At 43.6% G+C, this 16,780-nt stretch overlaps 1 protein-coding gene across 2 annotated transcripts in view; it reads left to right on the plus strand.

Moving 5' to 3' along the window:
* Positions 1-16,780, plus strand: part of POLDIP3 (DNA polymerase delta interacting protein 3) — a 322,558-nt gene that overhangs the window by 50,322 nt on the left and 255,456 nt on the right. For both annotated transcript variants that reach the window (XM_089657905.1, XM_089657904.1), the window contains exon 2: positions 7,043-7,376. In XM_089657905.1, coding sequence (XP_089514031.1) covers positions 7,043-7,376 — 334 coding nt within the window. The remainder of the gene's footprint in view (positions 1-7,042; positions 7,377-16,780) is intronic.

Consider the following 16,780-nt stretch of genomic DNA (forward strand, 5'->3'; position numbering starts at 1 on the left):
CACAGTTTGCTGTAATGGCTCTCGGGTGATCTGGACTGGTATGGTGGTGATCAGGACCCGTTGGTTTGGCAGTGATCAGGATCCAATGACGTGATGGTGATCAGAACCCGCTGGTATGGTGGCGATCAGGATCCGCTGGGGTGGTGATCAGGACCTGCTGGTATGGCTGTGATTGGGACCTGCAGGTGTGGCAGTGATCAAGGCCTGGTGGTATGATGAGCAGGACCTGTAGTGTGGAGGTGATCAAGACCTGCTGGTGTGGCGAGCAGGGACACTGGGATGCTATGCAGTGATCAGGGACACTGCTGGCCGCTGTGTGGCAATCAGGGACACTAGCGATCAGAGACACTGCTAGACCGCTGTGCGGCAAGCGGGGACCCTGCTGTGCGGCGATCAGTGACACTAGCGATCAGGGACGCTGCTGGGCCGCTATGCGGCGATCAGGGATACTGGTTATCAGGGACACTGCTGGACCGCTGTGCGGCGATCAGGGACACTGCTGGGCCGCTGTGCGGCGATCAGGTGCACTGGCGATCAGGGACACTGCAGATGTCACTGAGGTGAAGGGCAGTTTACTCGCTACTTCCTCAGGCTGTTCGGCTCCTTCTCCTCTCAGACAGAACTCCGTTTGAGGAGAAGGAGCTGGAAGCCGCACCATGCGGCTTCTGTTTACAGTTAGACTGTGTCCTTATTGGACACAGTTGGTCACATGGTATAGGACCAATTTCATTGGTCCTGTACCATGTCACATGATCCCCTGTATTCGAGGGACACGGCGATCACCGGGCTCGCGGGTCTGCGCTCTAGGAGCCGTGCACGAGCCTCAGATGCGGGAGGCTGTTTATAAATGGCCACTCGACCCTGCACTGCCACCGTCCGGCCGTTTATATACAATGGCCGGGTGGGAGGTGGTTAAACAAGGAAGTTCAGCTCAATGGCAGCTCAGATTAAACATATCAGTTCAGCTCATCGGCAGTTCAGCTCATCAGCTGTTCAGATTAAACATGGCAGATCAGCTCAACGGCAGGTCACATTAAAAGGCAGTTCACATTAAAAGGCAGTTCTGCTGAACACCACTTCAGATTTACGGCAGTTCAGATTGAAGGCTCCTCTGGTGGCTCGGTGTGTCTCCTGGCTGGGCTGCCTTTTAGGAGCAGGGCGGAGCACAGCTGCTTGCTTGGTGGGTCTGTCCACGCATTACAAGTGTGAGGGACCAGTGGCGACCCTAGGAAAATAAACGGTCCATATAAGATACCACAGTCAAAACTGGGAGGGCACTGATAATTTTCACCACTACCATGAGGATGTGTTCCTATGCATAGTACAGTATAGAGCAGTGATGGCGAACCTTTTTGAGCCCGAGTGAAATAAAAAAGTTGGTTTTGTGTTGCAGCTTTGGGCTAAGTGCCAACACTGTGATTGGCCTGTTACCTTATCACGTAATCAGCTGTATCCGTATGACAGAGCGATCACCGGCAGCGCAGGGTGTGTGCCACTGGGTTCTTGTTCTGGGACGCCCTCCCAGAACTAGACAACCACGCTGTAGCCATCTTTTGGCTATAGCATGGTTGGCAAGCAGTTAATCTCACCTCTGGCAGAGTCGGTGTGGCTTCCAACCCAGCAGCTCATTCCCATCCACGCTGAACACGTTGCCCCTGGCCCCGGAGCAGTGTGGGAGCCTCTTCCTCTCTTCCACGCCCATCCCCGGCTACATCACCCCTGGTGCCAGATCCGCATAGGAGTAGTTTCCTCTCGTCCACACCCACCCTGGCCCCAGAGACATGTTGGAGATGTAGTTTGATGGGGGTCCAGTGTGGACGAGATCTGGATGGCCGGTCAGTGTGCGTGGTCCGTGTGCGCTCATCTTCCTCTTCTTCCTGGCGTGCCCACTGAGATGGCTCTGCGTGCCAGCTCTGGCACGCGTGCCATAGGTTCGCCATCACTGGTATAGAGTATGTGTATGTAATAAATATATATATATATATACACACACACACACTGGCCACTTTATTAGGTACAGTTTGCTAGTACCAAGGAAATATCCACCACACCATTACACCACCAGCCTGAACCGTTGATACAAGGCAAGATGGATCCATCTTGTCATGTTGTTTACGCCAAATTCTGACCCTACCATCTGAATGTCGCAGCAACCAGTCTGCCCATTCCCCTTTGATCTGACATCAACAAGGCATGTTTGTCTACAAAAGTGCCGCTCACTGGATATTTTCTTTTTTGGACCATTCTTTGTAAATCCTAGACATGGTTGTGCGTGAAAATCCCAGTTTTTGAAATACTCAGACCAGCCCATCTGGCACCAACAACCATGCCACGTTCAAAGTCACTTAAATCCCCTTTTTTCCCCATTCTGATGCTCCGTTTGAACTTCAGCAAGTCATCTTCACCATGTCTAGATGCCTAAATGCATTGAGTTGCTGCCATGTGATTGGCTGATTAGCAATTTGCGTTATCAAGCAATTGAACAGGTATACTTAATATTTTGTCATGTTCAAACCAAAAACATAAATGTATTTTATGTGATAGACGAACACAAAGTGGCACATAATTGTGAAGTGGAAAGAAAATGATAAATGGTTTTCAACATTTTTTACAAATACAGGTTTACCTCGATTTACAAATGCCTGGGTTAATGTAATTTTCGGTTTACGAATTAAAATAATGCCTCGGTTTACGAATTATTTCTTCTTCACTATAGCTCACAGAATTAGCTGTCACTTTCTCCGGAGTTACAGGAAACGGTTTCTTTTAAGAAACATTCTTTCTTTTAACTTAAGGAAATAAACTAAAAGGAAACTTTTTTTTTAGCTAGGGGGAAAGTGACAGCTGAATCTCTGAGCTATAGTGAAGAAAAAAGAAAAGCGGTAATAACATTTAAAAACAGACACCATAATAAATAAAATAAAAAAACGGCATGGGGTCCCCCTCCCATCCATACCAAGCCCTTCGGGTCTGGTATGGATTTTGAGGAGAACTCCCACGCCGCGATTGTTAAAAAAAAATGGCATAGGGGTCCCCCCAAAATCTATACCAGACCCTTATCCAAGCGAGCGCCCCCCCCCCCCGAACTTACCAGGCCACATGCCCTCAACATAGGGGGGTGCTTTGGGGCAGGGGGGCTGGTATGGTTCAGGAGGAAGGGGGGGTGCTCGCTCGTGCTCCCCCCCCCCCCCCCCCTTTCCTGCTTGGATAAGGCTATGGATTTTGTGAGGGACCCCCACGCCATTTTTTTTATTTTTTATTTTTATTTATGCTTTGATCTAAACCGTTCCATTGGCTGGCTCTGGCTGTATGTTTAGGGTCCAGATTGTCCTGCAGGAAGGTGAACCTCCACCCCAGTCTCAAGTATTTTGCAGATTCCAACGGGTTTTATTCTAAGATTGCCCTATATTTGGCTCCATTCATCTTTCCATCAACTCTGACCAGCTTCTCTGCCCCTGCTGAAGAAAAGCATCCTCACAACATGATGCTGCCACCACCACCATGTTTCACAGTGGGGATGGTGTGTTCAGGGTGACGTGCAATGTTTAGTTTTCCGCCACACATAGCGTTTTGCTTTTGGGCCAAAAAGTTAACTTTTGGTCTCATCTGACCACAGCCCCTTCTTCACATGTTTGCTGTGTCCCCCACATGGCTTCTCGCAAGCTGCAAATGGGACTTCTTATGGCTTTCTTTCAACATTGGCTTTCTTCTTGCCACTCTTCCATAAAGGCCAAATTTGTGGAGTGCACGACTAATAGTTGTCCTGTGGACAGATTCTCACACCTGAGCTGTGGATCTCTGCAGCTCCTCAAGAGTTACCATGGGCCTCTTGGCTGCTTCTCTGATTTAATGTGCTCCTTTCCCGGCCTGTCGGTTTATGTGGATGGCCGTGTCTTGGTAGGTTTGCAGTTGGTGCCATACTCTTTCCATTTTTGGATGATGAATTGAACAGTGCTTCGTGATATGTTCAAAGCTTGGCATATTTTTTTTTATAATTTAACTGTAACGGAACCTACCCCAGACTGCACTTGGGTACTTCCGTTAGAATACCGCTTCCCCGTCCGAACACCGATAACAGGCACCACAGCTGACCATACAAGACTAGGCGACACCAATCTTGAAGTAATCCAGAAAGTAGACTAGTTTATTTTAACAGATGCAAAATATATACACTCAAGGCATAAATCCCCCCTCCCTGCATCATATCACTGGGCAGGGCAATCTACGTTTAGTAACAAGAGACACACAGGTATTCAAACTTCACACCAGCAGACAGTCCCATCAGGAGGGAGGGCTGCTGGAGACACCCCCCCTTACTAAGCTAATACACATAAACACATACATCCCATAATAGTTTGCTCCCAAGCAAGCCAAACAATAGAACAATGGGATGCAACCACATAACACCAAACAATCCAAAACCCCCACCCCACCTATCTCCCAGACATGTCTACACAATATTAGGACAGATCACCCTATACCCTTAACAGGCTCAGTCAGGGTGACTTGTACATAAGGGGGATATGGGGAGCTGAGACAGGGGTCTCCCCACATCTCCAAAGTGAGCTGGGTTCCATGGGCCCCCTACCCAAAGTGACACCCCTGCTTTAAACTTCTCCACAACTTTATCCCTGACCTGTCTGGTGTGTTTTTGTTTTTTTTTTTGGCCTTCATGATGCTGTTTGTTAACTAATGTTCTCTAATAAACCTTTGAGGGCTTCACAGAACTGTTGTATTTATACTGAGATTAAAGTACACACATTTATCATTTTCCTTCCACTTCACAATTATATGCCGCTTTGCGTTGGTCTATCACATAAAATCCCAATAAAATACATTTACATTTTTTGTTGTAACATGACAATATGTGGGAAAATTTCCAGGGGTATGAATACTTTTTCAAGTGTGTGTGTTGTGACAATAGGCAGGTAAAATCGTCTGGTTGCATCCAGGATGACAGGTTCATTTTGTCCTAGATTCAGGCTCTGTGGATTTGTTCCACTAGGGGCAAGTGCTGAGCCCTTCAGCAGTGAGGTAATGAGCCCAGCTGAAGCAAGTGGGCTCATTAGGACCTCCTATAAAACTTCCCAGCCTGCATAGGGAGTTGTTCCATCATGGAACCAGTTCTGTGCCTGAGTAGACTGGGGAGCTGCATATCTGTCTGTGCGGTGAGACAAACGCCTGTCTGGCCAACCTCTAAATAACAAGGAGATAGGGACTGGGTGCAGCACAAGGCTGCACCTAGTTGATAGTGAAGGAAGCTGTGTGTATAGTAAGTGGCCAAGTTGGTAAGGATTAATTTTCATGTTTCCTTTTTGTGTTGATGTTTTTTCCTCTTGTAAATAGTGTAAATAAACCGCACCTTTGTTTTCTCACCCAAACTGCTGTTTTGCTGTGCACGTTTTGTGTTGTGAACTCATCCAGGGTGCCACACACACCCACTGCCGAGCTAACCCTGTTAAAATATATGTATGTGTGTGTATGTATATAATACACACACAGGGCTTGAAGAAGCTGATCGCCAAATGCGAGGGGAAATCCTTGTGAGTGGCTCTACCTGCGCTCCAATCCTCATTGTGAAGCCGAGTTCCGGCTTCCTCTTCGGCACTGCCATTACACTGGGAGGGACAAGTGCAGGAGAGGTCCGCTCTCCTCCGCTGAGAGGAGACACCCGCTCTCCACCGACGCGGGGGACTCGAGGAGAGGTATTTCAAGCCCTGATGTATACTAACTGCTTGATGCATACACTGTGGAAAGTGCAAAATGCTTGTGAAGAGACCAGAGCTTTCTATTTTATCCAATCTTGTTCATTCATTGAATAATAAAATTTCGATTTTATATTCATACTCCTTATGGTTATTTTTCTTTTGGCTGTAATACATTCACAGGGGAAATCTTTATTCTTTTTTTCCCTAGTGACCATAGTCACCAGTGCTGAATGCAAGAGGAAAAATATACATTTTTTGAGTTGTCACTTAGTAAAAAACGGGAAATATTCCAATGCAAACACTTCATAGTAAAACTGTCTAAAAGAGCATTTCCCCTAATTTTAGAGAATTCTGATCTCACTTTCTGTTGTGTCTCAAGACAGCAAGTAAAGAATCTCAATGGACCTGCACACAAAAAACATGCCAGTTTTTTTGGCGTTTTTTTTTTTTTTTCTTAATTGAATAGACTGCAATCCACACATAGCCATTGAAGTGGTATTTTGCATCAGAAAAAGGATATTACACAAGTCTTGGTCCTGCTGTACAACACAAACCATGGCTGCTGTATAAACACATTTGTTAAAATGTTTACTATTGTTATTCCATGTTTTTTGGCATCTAAATAAGCACTTTTTTGTTTTTTCTTAATGCACTACTTCTCTAAGCTCTCTTTTTAATAAGATGCTGGAGATAAAAAATGCTAAATGTTTACTATTTATCTTATGCAATGTTTTTGGCCATCAAAAGAGGCACTTTTTTCCTTAATGCCATACTTCTCTAAGGTCTCTGCTGGAGATAAAAAATACATGTTTACTGTAACTATTATTCCATGTTTTTTGGCATCAAAATAAGCACTTTCTTATGCTCTACTTCTGTAAACTAAACTTACATCTTTCAAAAGACTTTAGTTACTAAAGTCTCTTTTTAAGGATGCAGGAGATATACAAAATGTTCACTACAGGTTTAAAGCTGTAAAACTTGATATTTTGATTGCACCCTATTGCTATTAAGCTATTGCTGTTATGTTTAAATTGACATAATAAAGCTATGTTATAATTGCAGTTTTTTATATTTTGGACTCTTTTTTATTCTAAAGAAAAATGTAATTTCATAAGCTTTAATGGGGCGTGGTTGGGGGCGGGGTTGTGGGACAGGCCGGGGGTGGGGTTGGAGGCAGACCTCGAAATTTTAAGCCCTGTGTGTATGTGTTTGTGTGTGTGTGTGTGTGTGTGTGTGTGTGTGTGTGTGTGTGTGTGTATATATATATATATATAATGAAATAGGAGGGGTTCTACTATTATTTTTGTCTTAATTATTTTTGTTTCTTTGTCTAGGGTTAGCAATCGAGTAGCTGTCCAATCCAAATTGCAACCTTCAGTAAGTGGTCGTCCACTTGTCGCCAGTTTCCCAAGAACTTTTGATGCTCGACAAAAAATTGGTGTAATGGATGCACGTCTCAAACTAGGAATAAAAGATGCCAGAGAAAAACTGATAGCCAAAGATGCTCGCTTCCGTATAAAAGGTAAATTGCAGGATGCCCGGCAAATGCTGAATTCCAGGATGGATGCACGTGAAAAGATAACTCTTAAGAGGAGTGCACCAGCAGTGGCCGTTAACTCACCATCTTTTTTGGGCTCTTCTGCAATTAACATCACCAAGACCATACAGGCAAGTGGAAAAGAGGCAACCTTTTGGGTCATAATTGGTCGGCTATAATTGCGTTTCAATTCATTCTTCCCTAGTGATGCATTTAACCTGGGAGATGATCCCATGTTTATAGTGGAGACATTAAAGACAAAACGTAACTTTTTGTTCTGCTACTGGTTTTCTCTCGTATGGACATGTTGTATAGCATTGTTACATCTTCTCCAGACAGGAGTATTAAAAGATATGTTCACCTTTTTGGAAAACATAATAATTGTGCATATTTTTGCAAGAAATATGTGCACAAAGAATTTTTTTTTCACAGGAGCCTGCAGAGCATCGCACCTGTAATGTAAAGTGGATTGTGGGTGCAATGTCGCGCTCTTTGCAGACTCTTCCTACAGCTCTGAGACCATACCTCTGTACATGCTGTCAGTTTCAGAACTGCAGGAAGAGTGAATGGACTATGAGGGTGCTCATCTGAGCATCTCCATTGAGAACTACAAGCCATCTGCCACGATGGAAAATGGGACTTGTAGTTTTCTCGTTGGTAGATTCCTGTTAATGCAGGGCTCAACAAATCACAGGTGCCAGGTCACCTTGGCAACTGGAAATGTCCTCCTGATGCCTGGGCTACACTGTAGCAGTGGTCTGCATTCAGTCTCCCCATGTGGCGCTCCTCCCACAGCAATCGAACTGTAGTCTGGGGCAGCTGGCTATAGTTTCAGTTCATTTTATCCAGCCCTACACACAGACACACACAAGTTTGAGTTGGGTAACAGAACGTTATCCCCCATCAGGGCCTCCCCATTGGGGACGCCTATCAGTGTCCATCGGAGCCGCTTATCAGGGCCACCTGACAGTGCCGCCTATTAGTGCCCATTGGTGCAGCCTTATCGGAGCACATCAGTGAAGGAGAAAAAGTACGTATTTGCTAAATTTTAAACAGGCGTCTGGCAAATTCAGACGCCCTGGACATACTACCGATTTAAAAAAACTGGCTCCTAACTTTTTTAGCTGGCTCCTAGATTCAAAGCAGATTTGTCAAGCCCTGTGTTAATGAATGGTGGGCTTTGAAAACTGGTGCAGAGAGAGGTGTGACGATTGCGGCGTCAGACCCCAGCCCTTCTCACCAAACTCGTGACCGAAGTACTAGCCAATCTAAAACTGCGCTGTCTTGTGCGTAACATTGCCACGCCCAGCTGCACCCTGCACAATGATTTTCCAGCTAAAGGACCGCAATCTGTGTACCGCAGCCTGAGAGCGATTGTTACTGGGTCAGGTTAATTACGCAATTAACCCTTCACACTGCCACCACCTCCTTTTTGTACAGCGAAAAGGAAACTCCGCAATATCAGCAATAACACTATGATGTTTGAATAATCGCCTGTATACCACTGTCACTGCAGGCAGGGTATATAGAAGTTTAAACACACAGTAGCGCTCTTCAGAGACAGGGGTTCTTAGTTTGCATTAAAGAGCTTTAGACACAGTTCAACACATTCAGAAAGTAAGATTTATTACTAAAAGGTGAAAAGGGTGCAATACAAATATTTACAGAAAAGATGTAGCATATATATATATATATATATATATATATATATATATACACACACACACACACACACACACACACACACACACACACACACACACACACACACACACACACACAGTGGGGCAAAAAAGTATTTAGTCAGCCACCAATTGTGCAAGTTCTCCCACTTAAAAAGATGAGAGAGGCCTGTAATTGGCATCATAGGTAGACCTCAACTATGAGAGACAAAATGAGAAAAAAAATCCAGACAATCACATTGGCTGATTTGGAAAGAATTTATTTGCAAATTATGGTGGAAAAGAAGTATTTGGTCACCTACAAACAAGCAAGATTTCTGGCTCACAGACCTGTACCTTCTTCTTTAAGAAGCTCCTCTGTCCTTCACTCATTACCTGTATCAATGGCACCTGTTTGAACTTGTTATCAGCATAAGACACCTGTCCACAACCTCAAACAGTCACACTCCAAACTCCACTATGGTGAAGACTAAAGAGCTGTCGAAGGACACCAGAAACAAAATTGTAGACCTGCACCAGGCTGGGAAGACTGAATCTGCAATAGGCAAGCAGCTTGGTGTGAACAAATCAACTGGTGGAGCAATAATTAGAAAATGGAAGACATACAAGACCACTGATAATCTCCCTCGATCTGGGGCTCCACGCAAGATCTCACCCTGTGGGGTCAAAATGATCACAAGAACAGTGAGCAAAAATCCCAGGACCACACGGGGGTCCTAGTGAATGACCTGCAGAGAGCTGGGACCAACGTAACAAAGGATACCATCAGTAACACACTACGCCGCCAGGGACTCAGATCCTGCAGTGCCAGACGTGTCCCCCTGCTTCAGCCAGTACATGTCTGGGCCTGTCTGAAGTTTGCTAGAGAGCATTTGGATGATCCAGAAGAGGATTGGGAGAATGTCATATGGTCAGATGAAACCAAAATAGAACTGTTTGGTAGAAACACAACTCGTTGTTGTGTTTGGAGGAGAGAGAATGCTGAGTTGCATCCAAAGAACACCATACCTACTGTGAAGCATGGGGGTGGCAACATCATGCTTTGGGGCTGTTTCTCCGCAAAGGGACCAGGACGACCGATCCATGTACAGGACAGAATGCATGGGGCCATGTATTGTGGGATTTTGAGTGCAAACCTCCTTCCATCAGCAAGGGTATTGAAGATGAAACATGGCTGGGTCTTCCAAGATGACAATGATCCCAAACATACCGCCCGGGCAACGAAGGAGTAGCTTCGTAAGAAGCATTTCAAGGTCCTGGAGTGGCCTAGCCAGTCTCCAGATCTCAACCCCATAGAAAACCTTTGGAGGGAGTTGAAAGTCTGTGTTGCCCAGCGACAGCCCCAAAACATCACTGCTCTAGAGGAGATCTGCATGGAGGAATGGGCCAACATACCAGAAACAGTGTGTGCCAACGTTTGACCTGTGTGTGTGTGTGTGTGTGTATGTATGTGTGTATATATGTATGTATGTGTGTATATATATATATATATATATATATATATATATATATATATATATATATATATATATATATATATATATATATATATACAGAGCAATAACACCGCAAAGAGATAACAGACGTTTAGAGGGATAAAGTACTTGCTGCAAGCCTTGGTTTAAGCAGCTTTCAAATGTCAGAGCAAAAGAGCCTCATCTCCCAAAGTTAGTTCCAATGTTAAAAGGGAGCTTCTTCAACTTAGCTTAGCTTGCTTCAAGCATAACAGCCTTTTTCTAGGAACTCATCAGGGTTTCTCCGTAAAGCAGAGAACCAATCTCCCATTTAGGGAGGGGTGTTGTAAGCGGGGAGCTCAGGCTATGACCAAATCCCTCTCAAGTTATACTATGGTCAATAACGTTTCCTTGGTACATGTAACATTCTATCCATGGGTAGATTAATACGCAGAATCATCTGCTGAACGTCTAGATATGAAATATGACATATCTGCTGGGATGGTTAAGGAGATATCATTTTCTGCTCTCCTGTTTGTGTCAGCTAGGGGGTATAATATATCAGACGACTTGTATTAAAGTGACCGGTCTGAATATTTTGCCTGGTTTTTATGTAAGTCTTTCATATTCCAAGATATGTAATCATAGGGGAAAATGGATGTTGAATGTGATGTCTGTTTTACGACTACCTGGAATATCTTTGAGCTCAGTGAAGGACTTTGTTTATGGTTTTATGATCCTTTTCCAAGCAGAGTCTCGCAGACTTATGGGGGCCAGGCTAATTGGGGTTTATAGTTATGAGCTCTCCTGCTGAGCCTTGATGCCTTTTTGAACTCGGCATCCAGGGACCTTGTGTCACTCAATAGAAGCTGATTTGGGAGTAGAGAATGATAGAAGTTGGAGACCAAATTGGAGGTTTGCATCCATCTCTGTGTGCACGATTGCTACAAGTGGGTCCCCCGCTTTGTCACTGGAGGGTGGGAGAGAGGGGCTGCACATAATGGAACATGTTTTACCCTAAATATGGGTGTAACATGTTTTAAAGGTGAACTTTAAATACTTTCCACCCAGGCCAATTCTGGCATTTCTCTCCTACATGTAAAAATCATAATTTATTTGCTAAAATATTACTCAGAACCTCCAAACATTATAATAAAATGGTAGCTGTTGCAATTTTTTATGTCACATAGTATTTGCACAGCAGTTTTTCAAACAATTAAAAAAAATTATACACTTTTAATGAATTAAAAAAAAAAACCCAAAACATAAAATATAACCCAATTGTCAAGAGAACCAGAGAGTACACAGAGACAGATTGCACAGAACCCAACGTGCTTTTATTGGGGAGGTTTTTGGGGCACAGACAACAGTTCCTTTAGTCCACAGATCCACACCAGACACAGCAACACAATACAGTTCTCTGGAAGGCAATATGGAACAGGGGTATGGTAATCCACAGGGTTCAGTCCTTTGGGCAGCACGGGGTTAGTCCACTTACTGGATGCGGGGAGCTGGGCACAGAGGGTTACAGTCCACACAGGCAGCTCCAGGCAGGGAAGGGTTAAGTCCGTTCGGCTTGAAAGAGTTCAATCCAGACAGGGAAAATGTCCAGCCCGCAGGCTCACAGGGAACAAGAGGTAAGTCCAGGCGGGGAAGATATCCAGGCAGGGAAGATATCCAGGCAGCAGAGTTCACCCTACACAGGAGAGGATCCAGCAGCACAGACAGACCAGGAGATGAGGAGGACGGGGGATTTTCGGATGAGAGAAGCTGGCACTCAGCACAGCCTTCCCTCACACACACAGCCAGGAGAACACACGGAGGTTTTTCTGCTCACCCTTAAGTATAGAGCTGGTAACCGGATACTTCCTATCGGGTTACCATGGCAACGGGTCCTGTCTCCCAGGTCTCCAGACCTGTCCAGGGAGCCCAGGAATTTGTGCATGAGGGAGAAGGGAGGATATGGCCCGTTTGTGGATTCCTTCAGCAGGAGGCCAGGCTGCAAGCCAGGGGGGTGAGGGGCTGCTGAGGGCTGCCTGTGTCAGGGACACGGAGGACTAAAAGTCCCAGCATGGACGAGACAGAAGAGTGAAGGGCTGCTGAGGGGTGGGTGGTGGCAGCCAGCAAACCTGGAGAATGGGGAAGGAAGGACCAGCTCCTTGACACCAATTTTTTGGTAAAATATAAAAGATATCACGTCGAGTAAATGGATACGCTTTAAAATTGCACACACTCATTGAATGGTGCCAAGTTATAGTACTTGAAAATCTCCATAGGCGATGATTTAAACATGTTTACAGGGTTCCAGTTTAGAATTGCAGAGGTCTAGCGCTGAATTATTGCTGTCCTTATAACATTTGCAACAATACCTCATGTGTGGTTCAAACGCCGTTTACATATGCATGTGCAACCTACGTATGCGTTCGCTTCTGCATGTGAGGGATTGGGGCACTTTTTTATTTCTTTTAATTTTTACAGTGTTTTATTTATTTTTTTTATCACTTTTATTCCTATTACAAGAAATGTAAACATCCCTTATAATAGAAATAAGAGATGACAGGTCCTCTTTATGGTTAGACCTGGGGTCTGTAAGTCCCCACATCTCTCCTCTGCTGGAAATCCATGAGATTAAAAAAAATTGAGCACATTTTCAGCCAAAACAATAGCAGTGTTTACATCTGCCAGTGGCAGAAGTGACGTTATGACGTTGCTTCCAGCATCCCAGGGTTATAGAGATGGCCGGGGACCATATGGTCCCCTTCCACTACTTGTAAAAGCAATCCAGCGGCTAATGAGCTGGCTTTTACATTGCAGGGAATTGGCAGCTGAAAAAAGATATCTGGATGATGTTTGTAGCTGCAAGAACTATCCAGATACCTCCACTCAAAGTTCATATGACATCATTTGGGTGTGAAGTGGTTAATGGTGAAAGAAATTGCCTCATGTTTTGTTACCAGAGGGTTTAAGGGTTATCCTTTATTTGCTGAGCCTTTCAGAAGGTAGCAGGAATTATACTTTCAAGAAATTTGTGTAGATTGCTCCATGGAGAATTTATTTGATGTGGTGAGGGTTCTGTGTATTTTGGTCCCAGGTCTAGCAGTGGATTGAAGAAGATTTTCACTAACGGGAGAGCAATCTGCACAAATGACACATCCTACTAATTGTAAATTATGTTCCTTGTGCTAAATTTTTCTGTTTGATCCTAGCTGCACTTGGGCTTTAAAATTGGTAAATGTGAAATTTAGTGAGTAAATATTTCATATTTACTATTTGCAGCAAGCAAGTGATGCAGACTACTTGTCCACTGCCTTTGCTGGCATGTTCAAATTTGCTTTGACTGGACTTTTATAAGATTTACTTTTAGACCTAGACCTATTAAAATTTCTTATTCTAAGGAAAAAGAAGACATTAGTTTACTTAGATAATGAAATTAACAAAACTAAAGAAAAGTTGATTCCTTACATGGAGAAAGAATACAAACTTGAGTCGGATAATTTGAAATTTCTTCTAGAAAAGACTGAACAAAAAATCAAGAAGAGGAAGAAATTCACTAGAGATTTTAATGACTATAAAGAAAAAAGTTTTTAAATGGCAAATTTCTAGAAAAGAGGCCTTTGTTACAAATAATAATGAAACCAACCTACCACAACCATCTAACGAATATAATGTTAGAAATAATCACTATCGAAGAGGTCCCCTCAGACCCCCTAATACCCCCAAGATTAGACATAACAGTAATTTTAATACGCCTAAACCCCAATTTAATGTTTCTACCTTTAATAGGTTTGAAGCCTTTGGAAATAATATTTCCAACACTGGTAAATGAGATATGAGATCACACCTTATGGCCAAACAAGGATCTTATCAGAAGAATGGAGGGCAGAGTAGATCACGGCCCGCTAACTCCTTCAGATAAGGTTTTAGACCTAGGTCACGCTCTAGGAACGAAAGATGGAGGAATTATGATGATTATGACCATTATCCTGATCACCATTATGGTAATAGCCAATTTAACTGATAATAGATCATATAAATATACCTCCTCAACAAACCGATACCATAGTCCGGGTTACCCCAAGAATACAGGTCATGCCCGTAATAGATGGCATCCACAACGCAATAAACCATTCAATAATAACAGGAATTTTAATCATAGTTATAAGAACCAGGAGGAAAATAACTATATCAGACCTAACCAGCATCTAGGCTCTGATCAACAATATAATAATTTTTTTAGGGAGAGGCCCAACGCGAAAAAGGAGTATAGGGCTAGAGGAAGGTGAGGAGGAAAGAGGTATAACAGAACCTAATTATGGAAGGGATTTTCAATCTGAGTAAGCAAACATTAACTGACGATGACCTCAATCTCCTTTAAAAAGGGTCTTAAATATGCTCCTACAACTAAACTTAATAAATTTGATACCTTTTATAGATATCCATAGGTTTACTAGGAGACTATCTCTTTAATAGGTATTTTTTAAACAGTCCTCCAACCCGCAAAGTTATTCGTCAGGTCAGTGGTGGTGTGAAAAGTTCTTATTTGAAAAATGCATCACTTTTTAACCCCCCTGCTCATCACATAAATATTTTTAAAAATTTGGTGTTAAAAGATTTAGAGAACATAAAAGTTAAAAATTGGAATAACCATAAACAGGTTAATAACTTGATTAAAGATCTTTTACAGTAGAGAGTAAGGATCTGGTTATCCGCCCCGCGGATAAAGGAGGCGGAGTGGTTGTAATTGACAAAAAAGATTATCTCACACAAGTTTCCAACATCCTAGAAGATAAGGATAGTTACACGGTGTTGCAGAGGAATCCTTTTATCCCATATAAAAAAACTCTAAAGGGAATCATAAAAAGAGGTTTTGATACTGGTATCATAAGTACCCTGTTTCCCCGAAAATAAGACATCCTACAAAAATAAGACCTACTTACAGGTTTCCTTCTGGGTGAAATATAAGGCATCCCCCCAAAAATAAGGCCCCCCTAGGCTCTGTCTCGTAATGAAAATTAATTTACCGTAAACTGGTTGCTAGGGCCGCCCCGACTGGTGTCTAGCAACCAGTGACGTCACTGCTGTGTGGAGGCGGAGTGGAGGTCGGAGTGAGCTGGAGAGAGATGCGTGTAGAAGAACAGGAGGATCAGAGCGGACGGGGCGTGGTGAAGGTGGTGAGTGCTGGTCTGTCTCTGGTGACACCGCCGTCATGATGACTGAAGGTTCTTAGTCAGTGGCAGACCCTGCTCCAGCCCAGGTCCAGGCCCCAGCCAGCCCAGTGACAGTCCCCAGGCAGGCCCCAGGGGGGAAATGTCTGATAAAGGGGTGGGGGGGATGTCTGGTGAAGGTGTTCAGTGGCACAGGGGTGGGGGGAGGGGGATCACGTAAAATGACACAAGAGGATCAGAGGGGGCAATCAAAATGACACAGGAGGATCAGAGGGGGCAATCAAAATGACACAGGATCAGAGGGGGCAATCAAAATGACACAGGAGGATCAGAGGGGGCAATCAAAATGACACAGGAGGATCAAAGGGGTTACTAAAATGGTAATTTCCTTTATTTTCATTTAACAATAAATGTATACCGTGTTCTTCTTCATGGAAAAATAAGACATCCCCTGAAAATAAGACCTAGCGCATCTTTGGGAGCAAACATTAATATAAGACACTGTCTTATTTTCGGGGAAACCGGGTAAGAAAGAGATTACTTATGCCCTGTGGCCCCTAAACTACCAATTTTATACTGTCTACCTAAAGTCCATAAGAACCCTATCAACCCTCCGGGTAGGCCCATAGTTTGTGGCATAGGCTCTTTGTTCCCGAGTGGGAGAATACATTGACTTTTTCTTACAACCGTTAGTAGGTAAAACTCCAGCGTTCCTAAAAGACACCAAACAAGTCTTGACAGATATTAAGGAGATTAAATTGCACAATCCCACTTATTTGGCAACGGCGGATGTTGCTGCCTTATACAACAACATAAAACATGCAGACGGTATAGCAGCAGCAGAGTTCTACCTGAGCACAGCTGAAGACATACCTGTCCAACAGAAGGATTTTATACTGGAATTTTTGAGTTTTGCCATGAGTCACAACTACTTTTGGTTTTGTGACAAATATTACCTGAAAACTACTGGTGTAGCCATGGGGGCAAAATTTGCCCCGAGTTTAGCAAACCTCTTTATGGCTAGATGGGAGGAGGATCTGATTTACTCCAGAGATTGGCCAGACCTCCTGTTTTTTAACATCGTTCTATAAATGATATTTTGTTACTATGGCAGGGTGATGAATTTTCACTTATTAATTTTTTTACTACTTTGAATTTTAACAATCTGAATATTAAACTCGCTTATCAATATGACTATAACAAAATCAATTTTTTAGACCTGACTTTTTAATGA

The sequence above is a fragment of the Staurois parvus genome, unplaced genomic scaffold, assembly GCF_062004578.1.
Source record: "Staurois parvus isolate SC_StPar_1 unplaced genomic scaffold, SC_StPar_1.0 ptg001039l, whole genome shotgun sequence".
NCBI lineage: Eukaryota > Metazoa > Chordata > Amphibia > Anura > Ranidae > Staurois > Staurois parvus.